The 22191-nt window shown below is 43.5% G+C and overlaps 1 protein-coding gene and 1 pseudogene across 2 annotated transcripts; one reads left to right on the top strand and one right to left on the bottom strand.

The window, feature by feature from the left end:
- Positions 1-2186: 2186 nt before the first annotated feature.
- LOC147446156 (uncharacterized) lies at positions 2187-4875 on the bottom strand (annotated as a pseudogene).
- Positions 4876-14178: 9303 nt separating this feature from the next.
- On the top strand, positions 14179-19288 carry LOC147446155 (UMP-CMP kinase 3-like). 2 transcript variants are annotated; one of them, XM_086525440.1, is made up of 10 exons: positions 14179-14348; positions 14576-14764; positions 16523-16668; positions 16742-16799; positions 17023-17140; positions 17222-17378; positions 17914-17994; positions 18131-18238; positions 18326-18406; positions 19028-19288. In XM_086525440.1, the coding sequence occupies exons 3-9, from the start codon at positions 16630-16632 to the stop codon at positions 18404-18406; spliced, it is 642 nt and encodes a 213-aa protein (XP_086381566.1). In that variant the 5' UTR covers positions 14179-14348; positions 14576-14764; positions 16523-16629; the 3' UTR covers positions 19028-19288. The 2 variants fall into 2 exon arrangements, with proteins under 2 accessions (XP_086381566.1, XP_086381565.1); XM_086525439.1 differs by lacking the exon at positions 14576-14764 and having other exon boundaries at positions 14180-14348.
- The last annotated feature ends 2903 nt before the right edge of the window (positions 19289-22191 follow it).

Raw genomic sequence — 22191 nt, 5'->3', positions numbered from 1 at the left:
ATGAGCATTCAAAGCTCCCACATAACAAAGCCATTATGCAGTGGATTTATTTTCATTCATCCGAGCACATACATTTACTTGATATCTCTACCTCTTATAGCTCCTCTTTTTCTTTCCTAGGATCCACTTTTGATTTACATCTAGATATGACTCATCAAATTGGTCTTGCCTGGTGTCCTCTTCATTCTCGGATGAGCTGATATAGGTTGGTGTACTCGGTCTTGAATGTTTTGACTCTAAAATTGCTTTATCTCCCAATTCGTGAGGCTCAGAATTAGTTTCACTTTGGGACTCGGTCTCTGAGTTGCATTGGTCAGAGTCTTCTATAGAGTCATCGATGGCACCGACAGGTTGGTCTATTAATTTCTTACCTTTAGAGGATATATGCATTGCACTTACTATGTTTAGGGGTGCAACTTGTGGTAACTCTTCCCCCTTTGGCGTGACCCAAGTTGTTCCTTTGTTTCCAGGCGTCTATGGTTGCAGCTAGGTGTACCCAATCAACATTATCTGACTCCATCATACCCGATAACACATCCATATAAGGAGAATCCTGGCCAATTTATGTATCCTTTTTACAAGTATAACAGTACTGTAGTGGGATTGAGTGAACTGTGGTGTCAGAGAAATGATCGATAATGGCTCTACTTCCTAGGGGGTGTACTTTACCGATCACCAAATCCACTCTAATGACAGAGTCTTGGAATTGAAGATAGATATGGTTTTTAGACCAATCATGGACCGTTTGTGCTTCCCTTATAAAATGTCGTCCTAAGATCATTTCATATGACATAGGGTGCTTAGAGAAATCCATCACGATGAAAGTATGTCGTACCTTGTGTCCTAGAACTTTGATCTTAAGATCCTTGAGCATCCCAACAGGTTTTGCAATGGTACCATTGGTCATCATTACCACAACGTTTGTAACACTGAGGTGGTGTTTTCCCATGGATTCCCAACAATATTTAGTAACGATGCTAACTCCCACACCACCATCAAGGATTCCCTTTACAATTAATCCCTTTGTAGTGATAGGTAGGGTTGCATTAGACTCGTCACCTTCAAAATACTACCCTAATTTTTTGATGGGTACCTCAACAATAGATTCATGTCCATCTAAGTTAGGTAAGTGCACTTGATTCTCTTCAACACTTATAACAAAACCAGGGCTATTCATTTGCGCAAAATGCGGTAATCCCGCCTATAGATCTCCATTGAAGAATGCTCAAAGTGCAAAGAATAACTCAAGATCTTTGTATAACTTTTCTATGATAATGGTTCGGACCTCTGAAGACATGAAATCCACTAGCTTGACAACATTCAATGACATGTTTTGAGGTGTAGATCCTTGACTAGGAACTGGTGAGGATGGAATATGCCCTTCCTCAATGGGATCAAGCATTCCCTCACTAAACATCCTTTCATACAAGAAAGGTGTATGCCCACTTTCTGATGTCTTATCCTCACTCTCTTCTCGAATGATACTGGGTATGGCTAATGGTCTATGGTTCGTGTGGTGAGGATGGACTTGCGTGGGAAACACTGTGTCAGAAATCTTCACATGTCTAGGTTGTGGTTCTAGCTTTCTTTTAGTCTCCTCCACCAAACTTCTTAGGTGTTGAACTCACTCAATCTCCTCTATTGGGTTTGGGTAGGTCCCAATCTTCTTCTTGTGAGTTTCCTCTTTTGGCCCTCGTGGCTTATCTTGGGGGGTCCCAATTGGATTTGGAAACACTTGTTTCGTTTTCAAGGATTCTTTATGGCTCTCCCCAATTGGGTTTCTATTTGGCTCTATCTCTTGGTGTTCTTTGTTGGCTTTCCCCTTTGTGGTATTGGTTTTGGTTTCCATTGTTTCAATTGAGTACGAATCATCCTTGGGGTCGTTCATATACACATGATCATCTCCTCTCCCTATGTTTGTCTTGGAACTCGGTTTTGAACTTTCGATATTTAGCCATCTCTTCCTTCGTGTTTTCTTTTTCTTTGCTCAAGCAATTGATGCAGTGACTCTCTCTTCAAGGATATGGTTTGAATTTTGGAGCATTGATCTTGTAATCACATTGGAGCGTACAACGGGTGATTTTGTTGATGTCCCATTAACAATTTGGACCAAATTCAAGGGTGTGATCTTGGGTGTATTTGGGCTATGGGGGCATTGTGCAATCAAATGATCTATGCCAAAACGATTACATGTGAGTATTTGGTATTGCTGACGTGCTCCCTTGACTGGGTTGCACTTGTGTGGCATTCTTTTGTAGCCTAATAGGACATTTAACTATCCGATGTGGTCTACCACACTAGTAGCATTGAAGAGGTGGTCTCCTAGCCGTGAGTTTGATGTTTTGACCTCTTGCTACGAGAACAACTGCTTGATAAACAGGCTTGACTTTCCTCCAACAATCTTCCATGTAATATATAGGACACTCTTCAAGAGTATCCATCCCATAGGCAATACTAGTGTCTATTTCTTCCTTATAGCCATGCAAACAAGCACTAGATGTCTCGCAACCCATATGATTCACAAGGGTGACTATGGGATGTGGAGACTGCGGTCCTAAAACTGGAGGTAATAGGGGTGTAGCTTGAACAACATTTTGGGCTCTAGGAACCATGTGTTGTGATAGTTGCTCAACAGGTGGGGTAGGCATCAATGTAGGAACTCGAGGTGAATCCGTCCAGGCCAAAGGTGGTCTATTTGCCATCACATGTTTGAACATTATACAATCCTTAGCTTGGTGACCGTACCTACCACATGCATTGCAATTCCCGTTAGATGTTACTCTCAATGTAAGGCATTCACTAGTGCTATGTGGACCAAACCAAACTGAGCACCATTGTTGTTCACTTCTTGGATACATGTGATTGTTTTGTGAAGCACAATTATCTCTAAGACTTTCTTGAATGGCCTTGGTGATATCTACCAAAGTCATCTCAGATATCTTTGGCTCTTTAACAATAGGCTATATGGTCATTGGCTCATGCCCTGATGCTTGCGAGCTACTAAAATTTGGCTCAGAGGACACTCTTTCACCTACAATCATTAAATTGTCTTTTGCATTGGTAGTGAATGCCTCCCAGGTAGTAATACCTCTAATGACTAGGCCATTATAGATATTTTCATGTTGCAATCCTCGGAGGAATCTATCAAGCAATTGGTTATTATTGAAATGCCCATTTACAGGACAATGAGAGTTTAAGTGCTTTAGAAGGCAGATAAAGTCTCTCAATGGATCACCTTCCTCATGTTCGGTCTTTTGTAACTGAGATGTTGTACCCCAAAGCACACCTTCTCATATGTACTCCTTCAGGAACAATCTCCAAAGAGTAGGGTAATTCGTTTCTCTTCCATCCTTAAGGTCCTATACCATTCCCCAGTCTTCCTACTCAAAGTCAACCTTAAAGCATTGCACTTATGTAGTCGTTGTGTTCTCCTAGGGAATCACATACTTTCAAATACTTCGATGTGATCTCGAGCATCTTCTTCCCCATTGAATTTTTGTGTAAGCTTTGCAATTTGTACCGCTTCACTCTTAGGTTCTCTATCAGGTGCATGATGCGTATTCTCCGCAATAGATCGACCTATCATTTGAGAAAATGCCACCAAATCACTTATGTGAGGAGGTATGGCCGGTGGAGGCACTCCTGGAATCATATGTGGGATGCGGGTGATTACTGGCCCTGACTGTTAGGGAATATGATGTAGCTATGTAGATATTTGAGTAGACTTAATGAAGAGAGATAATTTTTCACAAGAAAGATTATAAAGTAGAGAGAGAGAGAGAGCACATGATATACGTGGTTCACCCAATGTGGGCTACGTCCATGAGAAAGCAACCACTCAATGGCTTTAGTACTTCAAAACAAGAAGTAGATTACAAAGGGGTTATACCCTTTGGGAGCTCCCGCCTTGCTTCACTCTCGCCACCTCACCTCCAACTTGTTGCATCAACTTCACAATGCATCACAATGCTTCACCTCTTCAATCCGTTTTTGTGTGTAGAAAAGGCCTCCTTTTATAGGCCAAAAGGTCTCCTCTCTCTCATGAGAGGTCCGTGTGTAGCCGCCCTTGTGTAGATCCGAACTCGAATTCTCCCATGCGCCCATGTGTGGCCGCCCTTGAGAAGACAAGTCCGATTTGAAATCGGCCACCGGTCAACCGGCCAACCAATCGGCTGTTTTTCAACCACTTTTCAATCACCATCCGGCCATAATATTCCGGCGAAGTGGGCGTGGAAATTTTGGTTTTTCAGCGAGTGATTTTTCTTCACGCATGATGGATTCTCCTCATAACGGAGGCCTCACAAATGTGCGTTTTTAATACAAAAATTTACAAGGGGGTAAATCAAGCTCCATACTTAACACCGACATATATGTAGCCGACGTTTGGATATGGAATATGACTTGGCATAGGCCCACTCGGATAAGGGCTCGAGAATGGAACTCTTGGAGCATATGCTATTGGTACAATCGGAGATGCAGGAGCCATGCGTGCATAGTGGCTACATGCACGTACCATCGAGGCCCAATGGTAGGTACTATGCCACTAGGTAGCGGTACTGCACTAGCCTTAGAGGTCATAGGTGCATTCTCTGTCAGGTCCATCACTAGAGTAGGCGCCACGGTTTCTCTGAGAAGAAATTGAGCCAAACTAGGAAAACTTAAGTTGATGCCCGTGGGCTCGGACTGCATCAAGACTCCAGGCAAAACAACATATGAGGGGTCCATGAGACTCATCATAGGAGTCTCCATTTGTGATAGAGTAGGTTGTTTGGCCTTGCTTATATCCAAAAATCTCATGGGGCCATTTGAGGGTATGTTTACGCCTCAATTTTTCCTCTCCGAGTGGATGATGGCATGGGTGACATTACAGATCATTCTTTGTTGCTCCTCAATATTAATGGTGCTAGATGTGGATTATATAATTTCTATCCAATCTACATGGTAGGAGTGTCCAAAGTATAGATCCATCAACATCTCAATGTGGAGGTTATATTTCTAATTTTCATTAAGAAATAACCCTTTTAGACTTGACGTGTTAGAGGTCCCTTGAGAGGTGGAAACAATGTTGCTCCCTTTGGTTTTGCCTTTCGTGGTTGGTACTTTGGAGGAAACTTCCAAGGTAGGTAGCTCGGCAGGGCTTGCATTGAAGGAGGTAGGAAGAATATCCACATGGACACTCTTAGCGGGTATGGGGTCCACGTGAGACGTGAACAAAGAATCTACTTCTCCACCCCCTTCATACGCTTCATTGGCCTCGGGTTCGGAGCGAGTAGCTCTACTAAATGTCTCCATAAAACATCTGAACATGCTAGCACCAGATTGTGGAGCCCCGATGGATGCATGCCCTTATTCCTCACGAATTTGTATAGGATAACCTTCCATCGCGTCTAAGTCAAAGGAAGAGTCACTAGCTACTAGGTGGGGGTCTTGAATAGTATTGCCTTGGGTTTTTGCTGAGGACTTAGAGCCTAATGTGGATGGATAATGGGTGCCCGTGTAAATAGGGCACTCTCTATATGCTCATGCTTTACACATGAACAATGCGTAGGTGCATGTGACCTTGACACCCTAGAAGTGTTGGTGAGTGCCTGTGAAGGCCGCTCACTTAGTTTTTTGGGTGTTTTGCAACTAGATTTTACTCTCAAAATTTTGATTTTTTGGTCCTTTTTTTTTACCAAGCTATGGAATATAGGGCATGATAGCTCAAAACGAAAAACATGCTTCAAAGCCCAAGATTTGGTTACTTTACATCCTCAAAATAGTCTATTTTTCTATCATAAGACTGAGGACTGAGGCATGGGCTTGGGCAATGATCTCGATCCCAATCATTCTTTTAATACACGCTTTTCTTTCTTTTCCTCTCTTTTTAATTTTTTTTAACTTTTTCTTTTTAAAATTTTTCTTTTTTGTATTTTCTTTCCTTTTTAAATTTGAGGAAAAGGTTTTTGGTAATGTCTACGTGGTCGGTGGCCGCACACGTACGAAGCTGCATATGGCTGTGCCTGTGCACTGATTTGCATCTACGCGCAAAATTGAGCGGTCGCATGTGTGGACCTAGCAGAACCATGACATAACGAAATTGCAGAACAGAATTAACACATTGCAGAACTAGTAGAACAAAACTAAAATAGAGCTGATATAACCAATGAACAAAGCTTAGCAAGGCTTAACAGAACTGAGCAGAGCTTAACAAAATAGAGCTTGAATGAACAAAATAGCATAGAGCTTAACAAAACATAATTTTCCTGCCATTCCTAATAGACTTGCACCAAAAGCGCACACATGCACCTTCCTCTACCTTTCCTACATGCACTAAAAGAGCACCAAAAGCGCACACATGCACCTTCCTCTACCTTTCCTACATGCACTAAAAGACTTCACGAGGCAGCACAAAGTGCTTCTCAAGCTTGATGCAGGGCAACTCCCCGACAATGGTGCCAAAAATGTGCACGCCTCATGCATGTGTTGAAGCTAGGGACTTGCCGAGCACTGTGTGCGAGCCACAGATGACTGCACGCACACAACCAAGATAACCTAGCAAGCTCAAAGAGAGCAAGGGTGTGTCACTCACCGCTCTACGCTTGCCGCCGTGAAGGATTCCTCGCTGCGAAGAAGAGGGAGCCGCCGCCGTCGCGCTCAACCACCTCTTCACCGTCGAAGCTGCCACAATGCTCAATCGCGCGCGCACACACACACACACACACACACACACTCACTCACTCTCTCTCTCTCTCTCTCTCTCTCTCTCTCTCTCTCTCAAGCGCGCGCGCGTACACACACACACACATACTCTCATGAGCACACAATGGAGAAGGAGATGAAGGTAGGGCAAGAGTACTCTTCTTTAGCATGCACCCTTCAAAATGAGGGATTTAGGTCACAATGGCCCTTTTATATGGGTTTGGCCCATTCACACACGGGTGCCCACACTGGCAGATCAAAGTAAAAATACTGTCAAATGAGATATGTGGTGCGCCTCTCATCAACGATCACCCAAGCACCTATAGGACCGACAAGCGCGGCCCATGACCCAAAACAATGTGATAAGGCGTCCATCATCAATTAACACATGTAAATTGTCTTTATTCCTGGTATGATCAACACACATAGTCATAAATTGAATAGCTCTTTTTCCATCTCGACTCCAAATCCTTGCATAGGCCAACCCGTCATCTAGCACTTTCATTTTCATTCGCATGGATGTAATGTAGGGCTGTCCTAAACTAAGTGGATAGGAGGAATGATCCTATATAAAAAAGTTTGTTCATCACAAACATCTCCAATATTTACCTTAACATTTGTACAGGCACCATATAGATTGCCTGAAAGCATGTTGGCAGATTATATCCGCCAACCGTGGTCCACATCGATAGGCCACTTTCCCTTCTAGTACAAGCCCTTTGCCATAAGATTAATTTCTGGATCGCCGTCTACAAGTGCTAAGACCGGCTCTTCAATGTCGTCAACCTTCACAATGGTTTCAGTCGTCGCTCTTGAAGAGGATCGGGGAGCACCACAGACGGAGAGTGAGAGAGAGAAGGAGACACACACACACGATGTGGGTGGGGAGACTGTGAAGTGGCAGCTCCCCCTATACAGTATACTCACTATAAGTATAGGGTAACAGTGGGCGGGCGCCCATGACCTGGGCGACCGGTCAAGGCACATAGGCCTTAACCCCAACAACCTCCCACTTAAAGGCCAATGTGCCTTTAAGCAAGATCTACTAGTGTACAACTAATAGAAGGTGAGATATTCTCTCAACCTATGCCCACTGACTCTCGATGAGCTAGTGCATCCGGCTCTACTGATAGACAAACATCCCGCTGCGGAAGCCACACAGAGCTAGCTCCAAGCTCTGCAAAGAGTCTACAAGAGCTCTTGCACTCCTGCAAGTATCGGTCCAATACCTGCAAACCTCCCCTATGCTCTATGCCGAGATCAGTCATCGAACAACTAATCAACCCTGCTGCAAATGCTCCCACTGCAGCTGCTATGTCGAGCCTCGAGATCAGCATCTCGTACATGAGGACACCGAACGTTGATGCAACCCTGGCAACCTCTGCCACCTCCAACTCAAAACTCAACTCATGGCAATCCTGTCCCCTATCATAGAGACCATGGCACTCTGACTCCGAGCTCTGGAGTGACTCCTCGTGCCCACCACATATCACATGTGTACCAAGAGTATCCATCTGTCCTGAATCTGCATCAAGCTCTAGCATAAGCATATCAAGAAATGACTCCACAATAGCTGACATCTCAACATCCATGTGAGTCATCTCTGTCATCACCTCTGATGACTCATCCTGCTGTGACTCACTAGAGCTATCTCGCTCTACCTGTGCATCCGTAGATGCAACCTGCACAACAAGGTCACTGCTCTGCACTCCATGCAAAGCATCCTGCAACCCACAAGCAAAAGAGACTCGCCTGCTCTTTCGCTCTCTACCTGGCTGCATGATCACAGAGACAACACCGTCTCTCCCGTGATCCACATGCAATGGGTAACCTGTACCACTCCTGGCACCTCTCGCAATCACTAGCGAACCCAAATGCATCACAAAATCTCGCTCTCGTAGCGAAATCTGACATCCACAATCTCTAAGCTGACCAATCGAGATCAAACTCACTGTCAAATCTGGTACATAGCACACATGTCGTAACAAGTAAGATGTACCACTCGGTAATGACAGTCTCACATCTCCTGCACCTGCTATCGCATGCACCGATCCATCGGTCAAATGTACACTGCCAAGCATCCCGCTATACATAACAAGAGCATATACAGATTCCGCAAGGTGCAAAGAGAGTGTAGATAGTGCCATCTCCTCTAGCTCCTGCCACTGATCGTCAGACATGTTTGAAGGTCTATCTACATCACCACTCAATGGTTGATGCAACCCTCGCTGTGTCAATGCATCAAGCATACACTCTCTCCATGCCGCAAAGTCTGACCCATCAAACACGCGCATCTGTGAGAGGTCACAATCTGATCAATCACCTGTCTCTGCCATGAGCACAATGTAGCAAACTAGAAAGCAAAACCACCTCACCAACAACACCTGGAAACTGTCTACCAATATGGCCAGAAACACAATGTAAAACCTGTGAGACACACTCCAAAATAGAGCTCCTGCAATGTCAATACAAGCCTCGCATGCTCTAGTATCACACTACAATCTGTGAGCTAATCATGAAGCCCACACTGTGCGGTATCGATGCATACACACGCACAAGTCTCCCACCTGCAGAGAACACCGCACGCAAATGCTGAGTGCAACCCGCAATCTCTACCTAGATCACATAAATGATATGCATAAAACTCCTGGGAAAATTTCGCCAGAGTTTCGACGCACAATGGCTGTCAACACAAAATAACCATTGTCCTGCAAGCTCAATACAATGAGCAATCAATGCGCATCAAACTACACTCAACATACATGCATAAGCTCTGCAAAACTATGACAAACAATGCTCGAGATCACAAGACTCTCCCACCTGAGAGCAAACCATTGTCTCAAGCAAAGAAAGATACACAACTCCTCACTCTTGCGAGAGTGTATACAAAAACACAAAACTGTGTACAAACTAACAAAACCTGTCAAAGTGAGAGTAAACACTCGATCACAAACTATGGTGAGAATCTGGGAAAAATCCGACAGAATTTTCCCTCAAAACTGAGCAAAAAACTCAAGTACAATCTCTACCATAAACCATAACACTACTCAATGCCAATGAGTAGAAATGCCAAAATGGCTCCACATTTTCATATACAATGGCAATCCGCACTCAACGTACATCAACGGAGTGACTGCGCATAAGCAAACGCCAAAAGATTTGCAATCCGGAAACTTGATCAATGCGAAAACAATGCTCTCAAGAGAGCTTACCGGCACTTGAAAGTGCTCGCCAAAATGCATATATAATGGGCATCAACCATGTGCCATAACCATATGCAAACCATCCGCAAAGACCATGAATCCAAGCACAAAATCACTGCCAAAGTATCCTGTGAAAACCAGTGAAAGAAGCTCCACCTGTGTGCTCCAAAAAACTGCGTCTCTCAAGAGACCGCCTCGATGGTGTGTAAACGCCTCCGTACTTCGTTGCCCAAGTCTACCAAAAAACCCTCAAACCACAAGCTTAACACAAGTTGCAATTGCATCTTCAGCTCAGAATTTATGCACTCAACATCAAGCATCTCCCGTGCTTCCAAAAGTGCATCAAACTCGCACACAATGCGACAATAGAAAATCTGGAATTTCTGTATATAGTCAGTCTGAGCTGAATATCAGCAAAACGGTGAGGAATTTGCAAAAAGTTTCTTCTGCAAAGTTGTATACCAGGTTGAAACGGATGGGAATTGCTGACAGAATTCTCAGATCTGCATTCTACAAGGAGAAAAACGAATCTGAAAACAGTGCTGCTGCGCACACAGTTTTAGGACAGCACCTTCACTTACACACAATTTTCCACACTTCTTTCTGAGCTTCCACAAGAGCATACATCACTCTCAATTGAGCTCACAAGCTCCCTTTGCATTCTCACAAAGCTTCCAAGCTTTCTTAATCTCTCTACCGTCGAGAGCGAGCGAGCTATCGCCTCGAAGCTCTCAAAGCCTTCGTGCTCTCCGCGGTCGCCATAGCTCTGATACCAATTGAAGAGGATCGGGGAGCACCACAAACGGAGAGTGAGAGAGAGAAGGAGACACACACACACAGGATGTGGGTGGGGAGACTGTGAAGTGGCAGCTCCCCCTATACAGTATACTCACTATAATTATACGGTAACAGTGGGCAGGCGCCCATGACCTGGGCGACCGATCAAGGCACATAGGCCATAACCCCAACAGCTCTTGCCCAATGAGTCCTCAAAAAATGACTCCTTGGTATAGTTTCATTGTCTTCCTTATCATTAAAAATGAACATTTCTTACCTCAAGAACAATCGGTTTGAGACCACCACAGGCTTTGACTCTTCATATTAAGCTCTTCAAATTCTTCTTCATAATCATCCAATATTGCTTTAATGTGTCGAACATCTGGCTCTTAACTTACTCAGGCTCCTGCTCACTTGGTATCTATCGCTTGCTTTTGATAATATCAATGATCTCCTCATGGAACTCGCGCTTGGCAATTCCCAAGATATCACCCAATGTGAGCTCCACTTTGTTATTAAGAATGTGCTCTTCAAAAACCTTCTTAAGATTTGTAGCCAGTTCAATATCAGATTTTAGCTTATAAGAGGGTCCCCTGGGCTTACCTTGCTTCTTATCCTTTGGTGCCTCCTCCATGACCACTTTGGGAGGATGCCCTTCCTCTTTCTTACTATTGGATCTTGTTTCCCTTTTGGATGTCCCTGCATTGTCTTCATCCCTTTTATTGCTTCTCTTCCACCATAGCCTCATTAGCTTGAGACTTAGCAATAAATGCATATACCAAAAGAGAATCCACTGGATTAGTCCACCCTGTGTTTCCTCGAATGCAATTCCCTACTTGTCGTAATTTCTCATGAGTTACCTTACCTGCTTCTGTTGTCTTCAAAGCATGAGGCCATAGTTGACACTTTGCACCCTTACCTTCATCATCTCCCATTCCATAGACCTGTAGCCCATATGTAGTTGCTTCTACAAGAGCAACATTATGCCGCATTTCTTCTACTAACTTCTTCGTTCCACCTCTTCCAAAGTTCAAGCGGAGCAGCTCAACTGTTGCCCTTAGGTGAATCTTCTTGTCTTTCCAAAAAACAACGTTTCCTTTGTAAGATTCATCAAATTCATCACACTCCTTAACATATCTATGGTCTTCACTATCGCACCACATGCATCTATCCCCAATTTTGCGTGGAGGTTGCTGCTTAGGCTTAGAGGTAGATCTCTTTACAACTAATCCTTCAAGTTTCACATCTTTTTAAATCAAATTTAACTCTTGAATACCTTTCACCAGTTCGTCGAGAACCGGCTCCTCCACCTTGGATATTGCGGAGAATGATTTCTCCCTAGCGTCCTCTTCAATAACATCCATAACATCAGCTACAATCAGGTTGTCAACCCTCATTTGTCGTTTCACAATCATATTCACTGCTTTAGTGACTATCTTCCAATCAGACGTTAATCCTAATTCACATGTTGAATCTTCTAGCAATGTTACCAAACTTTTTTGAATCCGCGGATCAGCAACCTGGATAAACAATTTAACCTTCTGATCCTTCATTGAACGCTGCCCTGCCGTGGACAACTGGTCAAATTTCTTCTCAAATTTTTGTAGCAACTCTCGTGCAGATAAATTTTTATTCTTCTTCTGTACCCACTCTATGAAGCTATGTCTGTTTACCCTTTGTGAATCCTCAAGAAAAAATTCTTCCTGCAATGCCTTCTTGAATTCATGCCAATTTGGTCCTTGAGCCGCTTGGATCTCTTTAATCCGGCCCCTAAATTTCGGCACGGCAATTGGATGAAATCCTTCTACTGCATTCTGATCATCAATTCCATTATCTTCCATTGCCTGCTCGTAGATATTGCAAAATTTGCTAATATCCCAGCCTTCAAACCGCTGTAATTTATTTGTGACTATTTGCCAAGCTCTGCGAATCCGCTCCTGCAGATTATGCTGTTTTGGGCATCTTGTTGTTGCTGCATACAAGCCGCAAACTGTTGCATCATCTGTTGCATGGCTACCTCCTACGGTGTATACATCTTTCTCAAGCCAAAATTCCTAGCCCGACTCGTTTTGCGTCGGGTTCACCAAGTTGTCGAGGGATAAGGGGTTCAAAAGTGAGCCGGGTCAACGCTCGCTTGCTAACTATGGGAAAAGATGCACCACACCGCACAAAAGACTAGTAACCTCTTTAAAATGGAAATGAAGCACAATAATAATTGAATTTGATAACACTGACAAGAACCAACGCACGATTGCCAAGTGTGATGTCGTTAACGACACCATTAATTCGATTAATTGTAAATTAAGGAGTTTAAGCTCCCTTCACAAAAGCTAAGCCAAATTAATTTAGTCTGCACTAAATTCGAGCGTCCGTCGATGCTCGATGTTGATGAATATAAATCTCAAGATGAAAGCAACGGCGAAGCTCCGCTTATGCTTCTCCGCCACTGCACAACTTTCCGACGTCGCAAAAGAAAACACTTCCCACTCGAGAGCGCTCTCCTCTTTCTCCTACTTCCACCCTTGCTCTTCTAGCTGTCCTTTTGATCCTGCTTCCACCCTTGCTCTTCTTGCCACTGCCGCCCAAAACACGTTAGTGTCTACCCAGTCACCGCCACAGCAGCGCGTGTAGTGCCAACCTCCATAGCCAATGTGAGGGAGGGAGCTCCCCTCTCTCTCCCTTTGCTTACCGTGTGTATGAGCCCTTTAGTATACATATACCCCACCTCTTGCTCTCATGCTCCCGTATATGGGTTTATCTCCCCCCCCCCTCCCCCCCGCCACGTGGCGGCGGCTCATTGAGTGGACCTCCAAGGCTCCCCAAAATCACCACAAGAAGCATTAAAAAAAAAGTATTTTTGTTCCCTGCTTCAACCTCCAGCCATTTGTGGCATGCCAACCCAATGACCGAGCCGTCAACTCCTATCGGAAGTCTAAGATTCTCATGTAGGTTTCATTTTTCAAAATGGTAGGCACATATTGGCAAGGCTACTACCAGTAACTCTTTTCCCCCCTCCAAAAAAAATAAAAAAAAGAAGAAAATTCACATAGGCTGCTCTACCAGAAGCTCGTGTGACACATAGAAATGAGAGAGGGAGAGCAATGGCTCTAGCAAGCCCTTGACCGGATGTGCACTCTGCTTTGCTTTGAGAAAGGGAGAGAGAGAGAAGAGAGCGTTGCCCTAGTCCGCTGAGAGAGAGAGAGAGAGAGAGAGAGAGAGAGAGAGAGAGAGGCTTGAAGATGTGTGGAGAGAAGGGAGAGAGATATGGCAGCCACGTGTGTGAGAAAATCTAGTGCAAAACCCCGAGAGAGAGAGAGAGAGAGAGAGAGAGAGAGAGAGAGAGAGAGAGACTTGAAGATGTGTGGAGAGAAGGGATATGGCAGCCGCGTGTGTGAGAAAATCTAGTGCAAAACCAAGTCCACTTCCTCACCCTTTGCCAAACTTAAGAGCGTTGCCCTGCATCAACTGAACTGAGATTCTCTTCTCTCTTTTTTTATTAATGGGTAGGCTACCTTTAAAGTTTACTACTTAAACCAATTTCCAGCATTCCAGGCTGCCAGCGGCCCAGCACGCACTTCTCACACACACGTAGCGTAATACTGGGACAAGTTGGAGCTTCAAATCCCCCCCGTCTTCGTCCCTCTTTACTTGCGACTTCGACTTGCATTCGACGATCGATTTCATCAGGTGCCCTCTCTCTCTCTCTCTCTCTCTCTCTCTCTTTCTCTCTCACACACACACACACACACACACACACACACACACACACACACACACACATGGAGTGCGCGGCATTTTGCAGATCTGACTTTCAGCATCTACCTTTGAAGCCCACACTTACATTTCGTGGGTGCATTGCCTCTGCAGCTGTCAAAGTTTGGTATTTAACAGAGAGATCTCATTTTGATCTGCAGATCAATCTCAAGAAATGTTAAGGCTCTCGCAACGTGAACACCTTCTTTGGCCCATTGGGGTCCTTGTACTTTTAGACATGAGCTGTGGAAATGTTGTTGGAATGCCGTTTATTAGAAACTGTCATGGAAGATTATAAAAATTCTGGAAAGCTGTGGGATTATTTCTGGATCTTGGGATCCGTCAGCACGGTAAACATAGTTTGAGTGTATGTGCGTGATTATGATCTGAATGCTTCGCTGCAACTTTTTACTATTAGATTTGTAGTAGAGGCCAAAAGCTGAATGCGTATTTCCACAATATTGGGTTGAAATGACGTAGGATCTGAACTTCTGCGTTATCGCAAAATTTAAGCTTTAGCTCATTTTTCTTTGGTTAGCTAAGGATTTGTGTCTGACTTAGAGAGGGTCCCTCGAGCTTAATTATAGCATCTATAATACGCATAGTATAATAAGTACACGACTTCACTTTTTTTTTTCATGCATAGTACATAGCATTGTTTTTTTGAACATCAGAAAGTTTACACTAAAGTGTTATGGAAAGCCAGTACAGGTAGCAAACTATTTTAGTTAATAACAAGAGGCTTTATACGGTCTTGCTCACTCTTATCTCTTGGAATTTAAGTAGCCAAGAGAAATTTTTTATTATCATACTTTTTCACAACCGCAAAATAAGATATAAATTGATACAACCAACAATAAATGACAATAGCATCCATCTTACTGTCATACTAGGCCGATCGTGTAGCCTTGGTCGCCTCCGTGATGGTCTTGGCAAGCTTATCATAATCGTGCTCTGAAGGAGGGATATCGGATCGCACCGCCAAGTTGGTGATGAGATTACGCATGGTTTGACTTTCCAGCCTATGAGCCTCGGCTTTGGTCGCCAATCGGCGCTCCTCACGCTCCGCTGCGTCCGCCCTCTCTGATCGACGTGCTTTCTGTGCATTTGCCACCGAGCTTCGTCTTGCCGCATCATCATCTCCATCATGGCATCCATGGGATTTGGTAGCGAATGGAGAGGGATTGGGGGAGGGCTAGGAGGATCCGTAGGTGGCACTTGCTCCCTTTCTTGATTGGTGGAGGTCTCATATTGCTACGAGTCTTGACCATGCAAGGAGTTTTCTTGGTTCAAGGAAGGTTTCAGAGTAATCTTCGGGAGACTATCTATCCCCTCGTCGGCGCACCTCACATGCAACACCTGGTATACAATTGGTTGCTATTTTTGACGCTCAAGTTGCACGGCTCTACGCGCAATAGTAGGCCTGCTGTTCCAAGAGTGAGAGGAGTATACATTGAAGGGTTGCCAACACAACCAAAAACACGAGAGATTTTTTTTTTTTTTTTGGGGGATTAGCGAATAGTGCAAAATCTTCAAAGCTCTTGTACCAATGTCAGGTGCAGCGGTATTGAAATGGTCTAGACTGACTTGATTGACTGAACCCTGGTCGTGCTGTAGCTTGTCCACGGACACATAGGGTTGGATGTGTCACGTGACATCTATTCAACGAGGAGAGTTGAACTCAAGACCTCTTATTCAAGAGGGAAATGGCATAACCAATCTACCACACTTGGGTGATAGAAAGGTTATACCATTTTCCTCTTCTTATTAGCGCGCACCCCCCCCCCCCCCCCCCCCCCCCCCCCCCCCCCCCACCCACACCAGAGAGAGAGAGAGAGAGAGAGAGAGAGAGAGAGAGAGAGAGAGAGAGAAGAAGAAGAAGAAGAAGAAGAAGAAGAAGAGAGTCTTAACGTCATAGGAAACTATCCCAAGAGACCTTAAAGATCTAGCCGACGAGGAGAGTTTAACTCAAGACCTATTATTCAAGAGGGAAATGGCATAACCAATCTACCACACTTGTGTGTGTGTGTGTGTGTGTGTGTGAGAGAGAGAGAGAGAGAGAGAGAGAGAGAGAGAGAGAGAGAGAGAGAAGATGCATGTCCTTCCAGGTGTAATTATACTGCAAAGGCTGCTGACCCTAGCTAAGCTCGCTCTTCGGGACTCTTTTTTGAGCAGTTGCAGCTGTTCAGAGTTGCAGTTAAGTTCTAGCAAATAGATGGCCACTGCAGTTGCTGAAAATGCAGTAATAGAGCAGGTCATTCTCGCACGCAAGTATTTGGTTTCTTTGTGCCTAGTTTGTTTGTGTTCTCATCTTAATGATGGTGCAGGATGCCTTGGTGAATGGCAAAAGCTTTGTTCAGACTGCAAAAGTAATTTTTGTCCTTGGTGAGATCATTTTTCTCTGAAGTGGATATTCTTAATTGCAAGCATGGGTTTTGAAGCTACCTGAAGTGCTTTTGTATAAGGTCTATGACATTGTGTTCCTTTTTGCTTTTGCCTTTTTTTTTTTTTTTTTTTGTGGGTGAATGCAAATGTGCCTTCTCTAGGAGCACTCCCTCTGTAATATTTATGTACAGAATCGAGATTCATATTTTAATTTATTTTCAAGGGGGACCTGGTAGCGGCAAGGGCACCCAATGTGCATCAATAGTGGAGCATTTTGGATTCACACATCTGAGTGCTGGAGATCTGTTGCGTGCAGAGATCAACTCTGGCAATGAGAATGGGTATTCCATGATTGTAACAATCGATTTCTTTTTGTTCAAGTTTCACGTGCAGGAGTTTCAACGAAGTTCGTTTTACTGCAGATTGATGATCCAGCACATGATTAAGGAAGGAAAGATTGTACCTTCTGAAGTCACTGTCAAGCTTCTTCAAACAGCCATGTACAAAAGTGGAAATGACAAATTTTTAATTGATGGCTTCCCAAGAAATGAAGAGAATCGTGCAGCTTTTGAGCTTGTTGTAAGTGTTTTGCAAGCAGTTTTTTTACTTTCTGGTTACAGTTTGTGAAATTTAAAAATCTTCTCTCCTAAAATACTTTAAAATCAGAATGCGGATGCCTGAACTCTTCGACAGAGATCATATGTGTATTGTGTTACACATTTGGACCTATAGCATTTGGGTCATGTCTACAACTCATAAAGGGATTATTGGAGGTGCAGGCACCAAGATGAGAGTAGATTTGTATCACTCATTTGTTTGGACACAGCTTTGGATTGTGTCTACAGCTGAGAAGGGCATTAGGTGCCTAGATTTGGTTCAGAGGTAGCTGTGACATAAGATTTTGAGTTTCAATATGTCATTGGGGTTATATATAGAGCTTGGAATTTGTGCGCCAGTTTCACCGGCATCCCCGGGTCCTGTAGAGCTAGAAAGTCATGGTTTTTTTGTTGATGGAAAGTTGCAACATTAGAATTTCAAGGCAATCAGTGTCTAAATTTACTCCCATGGAAGTTAATCAGCTTCACGGATGCTTGGTATTTACTCCATTTTTCAGACTGGAATTACGCCTGAATTTATTCTTTTCTTCGACTGTCCTGAAGAGGAGATGGAAAGACGTCTACTTGGGCGAAATCAGGTGGTGTTCTCTTCCAGAAAAGTTTTTTCTTCTTTGCTGGTATTTACTGTTTTCAACTGTAAGGTCGAGACGATTACACACAGAGTGCTATCTGTATTGAAGCCCTCATTGATGGTTTGCATGTTGATTTCTGCAGGGCCGTGTTGATGACAATATTGAGACGATTAGAAAACGCTTTAAAGTTTTTGTTGACTCTAGTCTACCTGTCATCAACCACTACGACTCTTTAGGAAAAGTTCGCAAAGTAAGAGATCTTCACTCATTTCTCTAAGCCATGGAAACATTTCTCCTTGCTAACTAATGCATGATGTAACAAACTGATGATTTGCAGATTGATGCTGCAAGATCAAAAGAGGAGGTTTTTGCATGTGTGCAACCCCTCTTTGTGCCATTCCTGAAGACCAATGCATAGGTATGTTGCATTTTATTGCTATTGTTGTGGTCTTGGCATATTAGGTTGTGTTTGCCTGTCCGAAGGTGAGTGAGGGCACCAATATGAGCTTAGTGGCCAATTCAAAATGGTTTAACTACAAAGAATTGTTGAACCTGCATAGTTGCCCTTATTGAGTTTGTTGGGGAAAGGTTTTGATTATATTTGTTTAAGATGGTTCAACCATTGGATAGAGTCCTCGGATTAGAGCCCGCAACCATATTCGCACTCTGTTTGTCCCCCAAGGTGTGTAAGGATATCCCTTCTTATGCTTTGGTGATATCATCGTAAACCTACACTACTAATACCATGGATGTTGAGTTCTTTAAGCATTCTCTTACACAACTTAAAAATGGCCCAGTGCAAACAATTAGTTCGCACAAGAAACTTTCATAGCCATTGTCTGCTGTTTATCTTTATGTGGAATCTTGCGCTAGGTGACTTTTACCTGGCAAAGTAAACTTCCCTTGTCATAATTTGATGAAGCAAATATGACCCAAGTCTTAGTAGAATTGAAGCACCAATGTGCTCTAGAAGTGAGTAAATAAATCAATGTTTGAAGCCAAGAAGGTAATGTGTTGGTGTTGGTGGTGATTTGTGCAGAAACTGGCATACGACAAACTCGATTATCAGGACACCATTCTTTTTTACGTAATTGGAGAGACTAAGACCAAGAGTACAGATTGCGACTGTTGATCTTTTGGAGGCATTATGCTAGGCATTGATATTGAGCCCACAAACATGAGGCCATGCCATGCAAATGGCTTATGTCTTTTATTTTTGTGCTGTGAAGCATGAACTTGCAAACAGCATGCAGTGAACTCATTACTAATTGATTGAATTGATTACTAAATTGTTGGTGTCTGTGTATGTGCCCAGAGAGAGAGAGAGAGAGAGAGAGAGAGAGAGAGAGAGGAGATGTTTAGGTACAAATCCCAAGAGACCTCATAGGTCTATTCGAGGAGTTTTGAACTCAAGACCTGGGCGGAACTGGGATAACCAATGAGAGATGCTATCCAGTCCAAAGCTTGTGATCTTGTGGGATGCTTTTGCTCTTCCAACTGCCCATGTTCACTTTGGGCCATTGCCGACTTTGGGGAGTGGGTGGGCGGGGGGCGGAGAGAGAGCGAGAGAGAGAGAGTATCCTTTGTCAGGCGCACTCCAGGAGAGGTTTTGCCCCTCCCGTATGGCCTCGCTGCATGAATTCTTTCATTTTTACAGTCTCGCCATTGTCGTATGAACACTCTTCACAGGTTTCGCTTTGCCTCAACTACAGCTTCATAATGGTCTCTCAGCATGGGCACCATTTGGGCGTCCAGAGGGGATTCCAAGTAACGAGTGAGTAATTCATCTCTTTTTTCCTAAAAAAATGGGTTGGCCAAGGATGATTGAAAGTGCATGCATCTTGGCCAGATGCAGAAAGCGCTCTCTCTCTCTCTCTCTCTCTCTCACACACACACACACACACACACACACACACACACACACACACTCACGTTCGCGGGTGTCAATGTGGTCAATGGTTGTCGCACATGGTTGACCTTGTTGAATGACCATCCATCGTGAGTTCTTTGTTGTTGCACATCGTAGACCCGTCCATCGCTAGCGCTCTGTTTGCTTGTCATAATGAATAACAATGCCCTCTCTCTCTCTCTCTCTCTCTCTCTCTCTCTCTCTCTCTCACACACACACACACACACACACACACACACACACACACACACCATGCAAGCTACTCCAACATCTGCAATTGATCGGGTAGCTTGATCTGATGACTTGCACAATACAATCGCCCCTTGCCGAATGTGATGCTTTAGTTGGCCTTAAGCTCAAGACTCGTTGGATAGATGTATTACATTAACACTAGTTTGGTACCACAATCGGACATTAGAATGTTCCATTTGGATCATTTTGTAGAAAATATCAAGGCAAAATCATAATGAATTTCTATCGAGTTATATAGTGTGTGACTTGCCCCATGGGTATCGACGCAAGAAAAACATTACAAAGTTGTCTTTAGAATCACTATCTAACTATCTTTAACACCATGTCTACAGAAGTGTGGATTTTAGAGTGGTGCATAAATCAAATTAAAAAAGATCTCTTGGATCTAAATTACATGAATATGTGGTTTGTCGATATATAGAGTGGCACATAAGAGTATTGTGAAACAAAACCTATGAAAAAAATCATTCAATGAGTGGGTTGGGAAAACAAGGGGCATTGATGTGTCCATTTAAATTGTGAAAACATTTTTATACATAAAAGATAGCTTGTTCTTGTATATTTAGATTTTTTTCATTGGTAGCTTTTTCAAAAAAAATTATTTGACATTGGGACATAAAGACGACTTATGATTTTTTCCAAGTTTTAGGATATTATAATGTCCACATGACATTTCAGTATCCAGGTATCAAACTAGTGTTAAATTTGTTTGTCTCGCGTGCGTGCGTGTGTGTACTAGTGTGTGAATAAGAAGAGGAAAATGGGATATCACTTATGTCCCCCAAGAGTGGAAGATTGGTTATGCTATTTTTTTTGTCTTGAATAACATGCCTTGAGTTCAAGACTGATCTAGGAGTTCTCTTGGGAGTGTTTCTACGATGTTAAAATCTCTCTTGCCCTCCCTCAAGCCGCATACTTGTCACCGGCTAGCTTGTATCAGCTTGTATCTTGCAACTATTAACATCCATAAAAGAAGTCTTATACCATTGTACTGACCATTTGCCACCACTATTCAAATACATGCCGACCTCTCTTGTACCACACTGCACAACCCAATCCTTAGAACCCCCTCTCGTCGAGCTCTGATGGTGCTCTCTCTCTCTCTCTCTCTCTCTCTCTCTCTCTCTACCTTCACAAGGAAACTTTCATAACCTCTAACCCCCCCCCCGCCCCCGCCCCCCCCCTCTCTCTCTCTCCCCCCCCCACTTCATAACTTTCCTAACTTTCAGGATGTGGCTGTATGGCGCATTTTAGAGTGTCTTTGAGACTTCCTTGCACGCCATTCGGACAATTGGCAACGTTGCCAACTATACCTCTCTCTCTCTCTCTCTCTCTCTCTCTCTCTCTCTCTCTATACACCATCACAATAAAGTCTCTCATAACTTCTACCCTCTCCAGCTCTCTCTCTCTCTCTCTCTCTCTCTCTCTCTCTCTCTCTCACACACACACACACACACACACACACACACACACACACACACACACACACACAAACAACTTTCATAAAATTTTCTAGATGTAGTTGTATGACGTGATAGTGTATTTCTAAGTTTTTTTAAAACCTCCCCGTGCACCATTTGGACAATTGACAATAATGCAGCTATACTTTTCTCTCTTCCTCTCTCTCTCTCTCTCTCTCTCTCTCTCTCTCTCTACATATTCACTGAGATAGACACTCCATACCTATAAATGATTAAATCTGGTTATTCTTGAAGAAATACACTATGGTATGGGCACATGGCTCTAAAATTAAGCTTAGAACTAATTGGTAGTCAAGTTAGTTCTGCTAGTTAAGCTAATAAGTTAGTGGGCTAACTATCACTACCTCGTTGAGACTACCTAGATGAGACCTAATTAACTCATAGCTTAACTAAATCACAAAGGAAATCTAACTAGGTTAGGCTAAGACTATACCCTAAAACATGGACTGAACTAGGCCTTAATGTCTTTTGACTTGGGAACTTGGGATGTAATAAACCCAAAGGCCTATACCATGGTTCGAACTTGAAGGTAGAATCCTTTTGCCGGCGTGGTGACCTGAG

The sequence above is a fragment of the Adiantum capillus-veneris genome, chromosome 12, assembly GCF_014529385.1.
Source record: "Adiantum capillus-veneris isolate H3 chromosome 12, ASM1452938v2, whole genome shotgun sequence".
Taxonomy (NCBI): Eukaryota; Viridiplantae; Streptophyta; class Polypodiopsida; order Polypodiales; family Pteridaceae; genus Adiantum; species Adiantum capillus-veneris.
The sequence above is the reverse complement of the archived record's forward strand: the minus strand, read 5'-3'. Positions and strand labels throughout refer to the sequence as shown.

What these genes read in the sequence shown, in the direction of transcription:
- LOC147446155 (XM_086525440.1), top strand. Translation starts at nt 16,630, where the DNA reads ATGGCCACTGCAGTTGCTGAAAATGCAGTAATAGAGCAG. An exon ending in AAAATGCAGTAATAGAGCAG is followed by an intron (nt 16,669 to 16,741) that starts GTCATTCTCGCA and finishes ATGATGGTGCAG; the next exon opens with GATGCCTTGGTGAATGGCAA. An exon ending in AAAAGTAATTTTTGTCCTTG is followed by an intron (nt 16,800 to 17,022) that starts GTGAGATCATTT and finishes TTTATTTTCAAG; the next exon opens with GGGGACCTGGTAGCGGCAAG.